This window comes from Xenia sp. Carnegie-2017, unplaced genomic scaffold (genome assembly GCF_021976095.1).
Source record: "Xenia sp. Carnegie-2017 unplaced genomic scaffold, XeniaSp_v1 HiC_scaffold_52, whole genome shotgun sequence".
NCBI lineage: Eukaryota > Metazoa > Cnidaria > Anthozoa > Malacalcyonacea > Xeniidae > Xenia > Xenia sp. Carnegie-2017.
In genome coordinates this window covers 1-11,435 of record NW_025813518.1, presented here as the reverse complement: position 1 = coordinate 11,435, position 11,435 = coordinate 1, and the positions used below count along the sequence as shown (strand labels likewise).

Genomic DNA, 11,435 nt, shown 5'->3' with positions numbered 1-11,435 from the left:
TGTAGTATCGGATTCCAGGTTTAGGAAACTACAAGGTGATATAGCACTAAACAGCATTTTCAAATCTTGAAAAGTTTTGACGTAATTAATGTGAATATACATTTGGCTATGTTGATTAAATCTATATCTTGCAGTAGCTATTTGCTCTCAGGTTACCAACATGTACGCAGTGCGTGCCTACTTTTCTAAAATGTACGTCATTGTATTTAATAAACGCAGTGTTTTGGGAGATATACCCAAAGGCCGAGAAATAAAAAAGAAACGTGAATATTCATGATAACTAAAATAAATGTTATGACAAATGACTTCGCTTGGCCCCAAATGTGGACACTGTTTTTTTGGCAAAAACAAAACGAAATGGTAGGGAAAACCGGTATATCCGGTAAAAAACCCTCCAATAAAAGAAAAGAGGAAAAATTTAGAAAAATTTTCTTCAATTTTTGTAATTTTAAGATGTTTTATATTTTTGTTGTTTTCAATGATCCCGATGATCTACTTTAACATGCATCGTAGCCAGATCGTGCGTTACTGTCGTATAGAAATTTAAATTTACAGAGCGACAAAAACGCGCGCCGACTAACCTATTGACACAGCAAATATTTTGTGTTGGAACAAAAGAAACGCAAACTTTGGTGGAGAACTAAAAATGAAAGAGCGCGGAGTGTTAAAAGAAATTTTAAAAATAGACGAAAAATGAAAACTAATAGCAGCCATACATAAATCTTATATCAATGAAAAATAAAATGACCAAAGTCACGTCATGACTTGCATAAAATAATTTTGGTGTCTACTAGACTTCATTCGATTCAAAATTTCAATGTTTCTACCATTAAGACCTTCATTAAATAATAGCTGGCTTTCACTTGTGTGTTTTGTCAGAAAATTTAACAATCGTGAAAATTTAGTTTTACGGAAATTTTTAACGGTTGAATTTGTAAATGCATATCAAAAGTCACACGTGTGAATCTTTCAGTAAAGACGCTTGTTTCTTGGTGCTTCTGTTCGTCGTTCATTCATTCTCCAGTAGAACACACAGACATAGCTACTCTATAAAAAACACGTTATAAATGTCAGCATAATCAATGTACAAAAACAGAATTTAAATATATTGAAAAGCACAAAACTGTAATACCTGATCTCCAATACCAATCTGATAAACTTGTTTTAGTAGGTCTCTTCCCTTTTTTTAATCGCGCGTTTTAACGTGTGTATGATAGAAATTTATTGTTACATTTTTATCTTAGAAATTCAACCAACCCTACTTGCAGCATTGCAATTTTCTTTATAAACGTCAAAGAAAATAAGTAAAAAGTAGAAAGCGAAAGCCAGCTATTTTCCAACAGCAAGTGACATATTTTTTGACGATTTCTTAATTTGGGTTTTTTCAAGATTAAGGCTCAAATTATAAAAAATAGACCATCAGGATCCACTTTAACCATCTCATGCAGTTACTCATACAACACTTATCTACTCAACTTACAAACCACAAGACATGGATCGTGTTTTTCCACTTGCTTGTTTTCCATCTTCGTAGAATATAGTCCATCTTTACAGTCCAATCATTTCAATGTTCATACGTACATATGTCGTTATGCGACGTCCATTCACAATGTTTATAGCATTCCATACACGAAGTTACCGGCATCATCAACCAATAAAGTAGCTACTGATATCATGAATCGCCATTTCGATGTCTACAATTTCTGATGGTAACTTCAAGCGAAGGAAAAGGGATCACTTCAATACCCCAGTTATATCATCACTCAAAGAATGCTTAGTGCAGAGTTGATCTTTTGTGAGTATCAGCTGACCACCTTTAGGTGGGCTCATATAACAATGGGGCCCATCATCATCATATGAACAAACAACTGACATCACCAAAGAATCAAAACTACAAACGAACATTCTTGGCCATGAATCACCATGACACATGAGTAATGATAAACTAATTATAGTAATTGAAGTGGAGGACGCAGGTGGTAAAGGGAATTTTACAACTCCATCCGTGTGGGATCTACAATACAAGAAAATATGAAACACATGTTTTGAGATTTCATGATGATTAACTCTGCATATGACGTCATAGTTTGCGTTTTTAAATTCTTAATCAGATATACTGAGAATGAGCAAATTACAATGTGTGATTGGCTCCTTAGGATTATGTCCTCTTTCACAAAGACAATAAGTAATCCTTCAATGCGTTTAAATAAAAAAATTCATTAGAATCTTCAGATTTTTTGTGTTTGGAATGTCGTTATGCAAAGTAAGGATGCATGATGTTGTAGCTTAAGATTTATGAATTGACAAAAAAATTTAGAAACTAGAGTTCAATTTTTTCCAAATATTCATTGAATCTTGCAGTCATACTTCTTAGGTTAAGGTTAGGAGAGTGTTCTGCTTGTCCTGATGTGTCTCGACTACTTATATTATTGTAGGGAGTCGTAGAAATTCGAGCAAAAGACAATTACGGCTCTCGTTCATTGCATGTCTACACCACATACAATCTGTGAAAACTGCACCTCTATGCACTCAAACACATGGTGCGTTAGAGACAGAGGGCAAATTTAGTGAATTTATATTCCTGGCATATATTCAGTAATGACTGATGTGACATTGAACAAACACACCAAAATCAGTAGCATTAATAAAACCCTTGAGATTTTTACGAGAATCTCAATTATGATGAGTCAAAAGCAAATAATCATTTATCGTCAGTTTAGTCACTTACATTTGTAGTTTCCAGCCGTAGGATCTATTTTCATACATGATATCGAGGGAACCATTTCAAAGGGTTTTCCTCGCTAAAATTTCTTTTCGCACCTGCTATCGACATGGATGAGATACTGATAGTATATATCAACACATCGTGGTTTTCAAATGTTCAAATATGGGCAATATGTCCATTGACAAAAGCTTTTTATGATTGACTACGTTGCAGCTCTGTGTTGATAGGTATCAAAGTTCGCATGCAGGTTTCGTTGACAGCTTGGTTTCTTCGTGTTGCGCGGTATATTATCAACTGAACTTTCTCAAAAATGTTGGAAAAGGCCTCTTGCTGTTGATGGAATTATTCCCAAAATATCGGGTAACACCAAGTAATGCTAAAATCACTAACCAATCTTTTCCTTTCTTCTTTATAGCAACCTCGGTCCTATGAACGTATTTACAACTCTATTTTTCCATGTTTTCAAAAAGTTTCTTCAAAGTCCTAGATTCAATTCTTCTTCATTTGCATTCAGATGTCTTGATTTTTTATTAACAAACACTTTCAAATACATTTGCTTTCAAACAAACGTCTTACAGTAACTTGTCATCGATAACAGTTGAAGGCAACAATTTTTTTGCTTTGCAAAATCACTAATCTTTATGTTTTGCCTATACGTATAGTCTTGTTCCATCTCATTTGAACAACATCTGCTCTCAAAAACGCCTCGTAGTTTATACATAGCTACACTTGAAGTATATGGTATTTTTATACATGGTGGCATAACATTTTGGTATTTGTTCCACATGATTGTTTAATATTCATTCTTCGTACTTTAACAAATTACCGGATATTTATCAAACCTAATTTTCAAAAAACGTATTGTCGGTAAACAAAAGAACTATACTTCTATGCTCTATCCTCTTTAATATACGAAAATGCAAATGACGATTAACCATTTTTCTCTGATTTTACGCGAATAATTAATGAATTAAATTTATTCAGTCTATTAAATAACGCAAATATTACGATTTTGGGCATTAAGATGTTGGTGATGTCAACCATAACGCTATTTACTCTCTCTTAACCTTAACATAGAAAGTATTACTTCGTCTAGTTTCTAAATTTATTATCGTCTCATGAATCTTAAGCTACAACATCATACATCCTTACTTTGCATAACGACATTCCAAACACAAAAAAATCTGAAGATTCTAATGAATGTTTTTTATTTACACGCATTGAAGGATTACTTATTGTCTTTGTGAAAGAGGACATAATCCTAAGGAGCCAATCACACATTGTAATTTGCTCATTCTCAGTATATCTGATTAAGAATTTAAAAACGCAAACTATGACGTCATATGCAGAGTTAATCATCATGAAATCTCAAAACATGTGTTTCATATTTTCTTGTATTGTAGATCCCACATGGATGGAGTTGTAAAATTCTCTTTACCACCTGCGTCCTCCACTTCAATTACTATTATTAGTTTATCATTACACATGTGTCATGGTGATTCGTGGCCAAGAATGTTCATTTGTAGTTTTGATTCTTTGGTGATGTCAGTTGTTTGTTCATATAATGATGATGAGCCCCATTGTTATATGAACCCATCTAAAGGTGGTCAGCTGATACTCACAAAGATCAACTCTGCTCTAAGCATTCTTTGAGTGGTGATATAACTGGGGTATTAAAGTGATCCCTTTTCCTTCGCTTGAAGTTACCATCGGAAATTGTAATCAACGAAATGGCGATTCATGATATCAGTAGCTACTTTATGGATGATGATGCCGGTAACTTCGTGTATGGAATGCTATAAACATTATGAATGGACGTCGCATAACGACATATGTACGTATGAACATTGAAATGATTGGACTACAAAAAATGGACTATATTCTACGAAGATGGAAAAAAAGCGAGTGGAAAAACACGATCCATGTCTTGTGGTTTGTAAGTTGAGTAGATAAGTGTTGTATGAGTAACTGCATGAGATAATTAAAAAGGATCCTGATGCTCTATTTTTTTATAATTTGAACCTTAAACATGAAAAACACCCAAATTAAAAAAATGTAAATAAAAGATGTCACTTGCTGTAAGAAAAACGCTGGCTTTCACTCGCTACTTTTTACTTATTTTATTTAACGTTTATAAAGAAAATTGCAATGCTGCAAGAAGGGTTCATTGAGCGATCCAAACTAAAGAGATCCATTGCATGTCGACTTGGCATATTTTGTCCAAGTTTCCAGATTTTTAACCTGTATTTTAACATTATTGAAATCTACAGTGGCAACACTGAACACACTGGCAGCCAACAGCATCGTCTTGGTAACCAATACGGCCAACGCCTGTGTGAGACAGCCATAAGAGCCATATGGAGCCACCGGATGATGGCTTTTACTCAGAACAGACGATGAGAATATTTTAATTATTTTTGGGAAGTTACCCCGTAATTTCTTCGTCAGTTTACATTTAATTTCCATTGTCGGATCATTACAGGTAAGCGGTTGTTGTCGTTAAAGTAAAGTTCTTTGGTTGTTTTTTGTTTTCATTCGGCAGTTACGAAACATAAAGCTTATGTTTGAAATGACTGAATTAAAATTTTTTTAAGTTTATTTGAGAGGTATGTTGACATGTTTACCTCTTATATCGAGGAGACGTCCTTATTTTACAATATTTGTTTTCAGTATACCAGGTAACTAATCAGAGTTGTACGTAATACTTTCATTTCTTTAATTGTCTAATAAATGTATTATGATATTTCTTGAAACGATTTACGAAATCAATATTTAGAAATTTTATTAAGTTGAATTATGTGTCAAGGGTTTCAATGCCTTATCTTTAGGGTTATAAATGTATTAATGGCTGAGTTCCAAATACTTACGATTTCTATTAATGAAATTTTACAATAGTTTGGTTGATTTGATGTGTAAAATATTGTAATCATACTGTCCACAATATGCTTTCCTGCCGTAACAATATTTGATATTGTACTGCTTTCTTCTCTAATATCATAAACCATGCAGATTTTGAGTGTGTCAATTGTAAGTTTGACTGTGTGTGAGTATTTTGATGTACATATACGACATACTCACCCAGTTGTTGTTCTACAGAGTAGTCAATATAGTACAATTTACAGAGACTCGTTTTAAATTAAAAACACAAATACACCGTGGATTTGAAATTTCTTAGTTATATTTTAGACAAAATTTTGCCTTTACGATTGTTTGTTAAGTATTTTGAAGCTTTACTTTACAGACTGGGAAATATCAGGTCTGTATATATATTGTAAATTTAGCTAACTAAGCAAATTTATTTTAATGGACACAGAAATTATCTGAAATATTCTTTATCACAATTTCAACAAACATTATGTATACAATTGATTATTATTATCCTTGCCCTGGTCTTTTACCTTTATTGATTATCGTAACTGCTGTAATATATTTTTATTAAAGTAAATGTTGGTTCATTGGATTAATAAATTGTAGTGATGAAATATTGTTTTTACTTTATGTATTCAATTGCATTGTTTTGACCATTATAATATTTAAGCTGGGATAAAATAATTTTGAATATACAATACTATGCATATTATTTAGGAAATCTGGCATTAGCAATGGCATCTGGAGAAAAGAAAATGGTTTTACATATGAGTATTGCTGCTCATCAACTTTTATCAAAGTTACTTCGACCAAAGTTATCTGGTCATGACTGGAGAAGCCTTGCTGATTGTATGGGATTTACATATGAAGATATTCTTGACCTTGAATGTGATATGGATCCTGTTGTTTCTATTATTCGTCAATGGGAAAAGCAAGATGGTGCCACAGTGGAAAAATTGTTACTTTTTCTAGAGAAAATTGAGCGACCTGATGTTATTGAAGACTTAGAACCGTTTATAGGTATGTTATTTGCTTTTGGAAATGGATTTGTTTTGTATAAACTTTAATAAGTCATAAATTTTTTTATACATTCATGTCAATACAAACAAACTTAGATATATCATACATTGTTGTATGTATGGACAGTGATTGACTATAATTAATTAAACTTAATTTTGTTGAAAATTATTTTTCGGCCGGTGATTAATTTAGACAGGCTGGCTATACATACTTACCAAATAATGAATCAAATCTTAAGACTGCCCAAAATGACAATTTCTATCATAAGATTTAAGTTTTTGTAATAAAGTTTTTTGTGATGTTTTATGGGTATTTAGAGTACAATTTTTTTTAACTTGAACTTTGTGTTTTGATTCTAATTAATTTTTCAGAATCTACGCCTTTACCATCAGAGTACAGAAAATCAGGTAATTTTTTACTTGTAAAATACTTGTTCATAGCTTTCTTAAGTATATTTGTATTTCAATAATTTCTTAAAAGCACCATGGATATCAGACATTTTAAATGAAAGACGAGTTTTTTATCGTAAACATGTTTCGGCATGCTTATGCCATCTTCAGTACATAGAATGAAAGTGATTATGCTATTTACATGATATATAAATATGTCACTACACTCTAATATTATTAACACCAATCATATTCACAATACACCAAAACCCATGGCAACGCATTTCACCCCATCCAATCACATTAATCCACCCAGTAATCCCATTAGACGCTCTAAACGTCTCCAAGTTATAACACGATTAAAGCACGTGTAAATAAATGTCCTCATTCTGATGAAGGCTTGAGGCAACGAGTCGAAAGCTCAATAAAAATCACTTAAAATCCGGAGAAACTTTTATCTTTTATGTATATAAATATGTGTATGTGACTATCGTTAAGTCAAAAATTACAAATTACAAATTACAGAATTAAAAATTACAAATTACAGAATTAGACCTCAACAAACAAATATACCACATTGATACAATATTTAACCTGTAATACAATATCTAACACTAATTGTGTAATTTGATACACTTAACGATAGTCACATACACATATATATATATATATATATATATCATGTAAATAGCATAATCACTTTCATTCTATGTACTGAAGATGGCATAAGCATGCTGAAACATGTTTACGATAAAGAAACTCGTCTTTCATTTAAAATGTCTGATATTTGTATTTGCAATTAGATCACAAATGGGAACACCAGTGGTGACATGACAACAACAGTGGTGACATCACAACACCAGTGGTGACATCACAACACCAGTGGTGACATCACAACACCAGTGGTGACATCACAACACCTGTGATGACATCACAACACCAGTGGTGACATCACAACGCCAGTGATGACATCACAACACCAGTGGTGACATCACAACACCAGTGGTGACATCACAACACCAGTGGTGACATCACAACACCAGTGGTGACATCACAACACCAGTGGTGACATCACAACACCTGTGATGACATCACAACACCAGTGGTGACATCACAACACTAGTGGTGACATCACAACGCCAGTGATGACATCACAACACCAGTGATGACATCACAACACCAGTGGTGACATCACAACACCAGTGGTGACATCACAACACCTGTGATGACATCACAACCCCAGTGGTGACATCACAACACCAGTGGTGACATCACAACACCAGTGGTGACATCACAACACCAGTGGTGACATCACAACACCTGTGATGACATCACAACACTAGTGGTGACATCACAACGCCAGTGATGACATCACAACACCAGTGGTGACATCACAACACCAGTGGTGACATCACAACACCAGTGGTGACATCACAACACCAGTGGTGACATCACAACACCAGTGGTGATATCACAACTGTAATTGGAAGGGATGTATGTGGGATATGCCATATTAAGTTCCTTTGAAATCAAATGTTTTCAGCAGATTATAACATACTTTTATCAATATTTGCCCACCAATTATTGCGTTGTTGGCACTACTTGGAAACATGTGTAGTTCACAATTTAGGCCTGTTACTCCTGATGTTACACCATTCTATGTATGTGGTAAAACTTGGTAGATTGATGAAGCTAGATTTATGCCGCGTCTAGAAAATAATTAAAATTCGTCGAAGCTGGAAACGTCTGCGCAAATACAGTTCGTGTAGTCTTGTTAAATCAATTTGAGTCCAGTCTGTAGGCGCTTATGAAAATTCATGAACAAACTGAAAATTCTTGTTTAAACTTTGCCTTGAATTAGGAGATTATATTAGAAAAATGGTTGTATGGAAAATTGAAATATGTTTTAAATACGTAGCTAATGAAAAGATCGACTTTAACTTCGAACAACTTAGAAATATCAACAACGTATAATTTTGATGAAATGTTTTCTGTTTGGATAATTTAGATATCAAAGAAAGAAGGTTATCTCTAGAACTAGAGCGATTAACCGGTAAGTTTGTCGTGTTGATCAATTTTACAAGAAAGACAATTCATAAATTTTTGTCACATCGCATAAGTCTGTGTTGTTTGCCTACAGAGAGTTTTTTTTATGTTACGTATATCACCTGAATTATTCTAGTTTGATGCGTGTTTTTGTGATTATATATTCGCTTTCAAGTTCCAATTTTCTTTTCATTCAAAACAATCTTTGCATTCTACAGTAGTTTTTGCTTATTTAACAATTTTAATACGAAAAAATCACGTTACGTACAAATCTTTCATCGGAATGTCGTACATGCTTGCCTGAGATTGCGGACATTACGTAATAAAGGGCAAGACTTTCAACTTCACATATATTGGTCAACAAAATGTCTGAATAATTTCCCGAGTCTGTCAAAGCCGAAGAACTGAAAAATATTCTCTGTTTGCTTCCCTCGTACGTATCTCCCGATTTTATGTTCTCGAATGACAAAATAAAATGGCTGGACAACCTCTAGATGGATTGTACGTAACATTGTAATTGTAAAATAAAGAAATAGAGTTATAATCCTTGATAGAAAATACGTACACGCTACATCGAGCAAAACGATGCCAATTGTCGACGACTAAACGATGATCGACTTTCTTAAACTTATATTGCGACGTAAGAAGCAAACTTAGAAATTTCTTTAACACTCAAGAAATCAAAAACTATCACCAAAATTTGAATCACCCATAGGTTTACCGTATATCAATTGCCTTATATTTGCAAGGACATCTTTTAGTTTTACCAGTTCTTCTACCAGGCTGCTATTCCGCTTATCAATTCTTTTTGCTAACTATATGGCAAAAGACTCGTTTTTGTTTGAACTGCTCGATCTTAATTTTGAGCCATGGCAAGCTTCAACATTGCCTCCTTATTTACTAAAATTCTTCTTAACGAATCCAGTTCAACATTATTTTTACCAATGCTCATCTTTTTCACGATTTATTGCAGCTCCATGGATTTGAAACCTTTTTAAATCGCCATAAAAATGTTGCTTTCTATTCAATGGTGTTCGATGCCAACTGATTGATGCCATTACTGTGGTTTCATCTCTACATAGATCCTCTGTTTACATGAGTTTCTATGATTTTTCATGAAACAAACTGGTTTAAATAACTGTCCTTCTCATTTTGATGAAATCACTATGATTCATGTCGACGGCTTTTTCTTATTATTTTGCTCTAACAACTGAATTTCACAATTCCTATCATAACTTAACCTACCACATCCTTACATCAAATGCATCTCAATTCACATTCCCTTTTCTTCTTTTCGCCTTTTTTCGGAAGAATGGCACTTCAAAGAACGAAAGCTTTGTGTACCTATAGTCTATGTGTACCTAGCATGTACTGTAGTCTCTTCACTAAATTTCACAGTTTTTTTCTTTTCATTACGTATAAGGACAAAATATTATATTTTCATTTATCAAAATATATTATATATTTGTTTCTTAAAAAAAAAGAAACGTGTAGTTTATTAATAAGAGTTATTCTTTTTCATATTTTCAGTTTCAGATGAAATATTTGATGCATTTATCTGCTACGCAAAAGAAGATAGAAGTTTTGCGTATAAAATATTAACAACGTTAGAATCGCCGCCTTTTTGTCGTAAAATCTGTATTGATTATCGTGACTATGTTCCAGGAAACTGCAGGATTGATCAAACTGCAAAAATCATTGAACATAGGTGCATACGTTTAATTGCTATTTTGTCACCAAACTTCACCAGTTCATCAAGCGCTGGATTTCAAGTGAGAATTGCTTTAAATCTTTCGCCAGGTGAGAATTTATCTATTTGAGTCGTATATATAACAAGTCATAGAACTGCTAAAAACTTCCCCATTTTAAATACGGCTGAATTCATAAAAGACTCTATGTTTTTTAGATTTTCAACAACGTCGTGTTATTCCAATACTTTATGAAGAATGTGAGATACCAGAAATTTTAAGGCCTATCTATTATTTAAATTATAAAGATTTGGACGACTGTGAACGTCCACATTTTTGGAAAAGACTTGCTTCCTCACTTGGGTATGTTCCAAAGGGAAGTCCTCAAGTTCAGCTTAAAGGCCATAGAAGTCCTTACAATAGTCCAAGTGGAAGTCCACAAAATTTGAGGAAAATTAACGATACATCATTAACAGATAAAAATGACAGAAATAAATCTTCCAAGGAAAAGAAAGAACGTTCCTTTAATGACAAACACAAATTACGTGGTTTCAATTTACTGAAATCAAGAAAATGTCAATAGTACAGCGGCGTGCATGAAACGAAATGATTTTCGCTTGCTCACAGTCTCATCCAAAGGCAAAGATGTCGACACAAGATGTCTCTTCTCTGTCTTCCTCTCTACTGCTGTTAATCGCA

General features: G+C 33.4%; 1 protein-coding gene across 1 annotated transcript; it reads left to right on the top strand.

The window, feature by feature from the left end:
* The first annotated feature begins 5,076 nt into the window (after positions 1-5,076).
* On the top strand, positions 5,077-11,429 carry LOC124456533 (myeloid differentiation primary response protein MyD88-like). Its single transcript, XM_047006955.1, has 6 exons — positions 5,077-5,207; positions 6,311-6,613; positions 6,985-7,020; positions 9,011-9,055; positions 10,579-10,848; positions 10,955-11,429. The coding sequence occupies exons 2-6, from the start codon at positions 6,328-6,330 to the stop codon at positions 11,317-11,319; spliced, it is 1,002 nt and encodes a 333-aa protein (XP_046862911.1). The 5' UTR covers positions 5,077-5,207; positions 6,311-6,327; the 3' UTR covers positions 11,320-11,429.
* The last annotated feature ends 6 nt before the right edge of the window (positions 11,430-11,435 follow it).

Excerpts from the sequence above, each read along its gene's own strand:
- LOC124456533 (XM_047006955.1), top strand. The coding sequence starts at position 6,328 with ATGGCATCTGGAGAAAAGAAAATGGTTTTACATATGAGTATTGCTGCT. Across the intron at positions 9,056-10,578 it reads AGAACTAGAGCGATTAACCG|TTTCAGATGAAATATTTGAT; the intron begins GTAAGTTTGTCG and ends TCATATTTTCAG. Across the intron at positions 10,849-10,954 it reads TGCTTTAAATCTTTCGCCAG|ATTTTCAACAACGTCGTGTT; the intron begins GTGAGAATTTAT and ends TATGTTTTTTAG.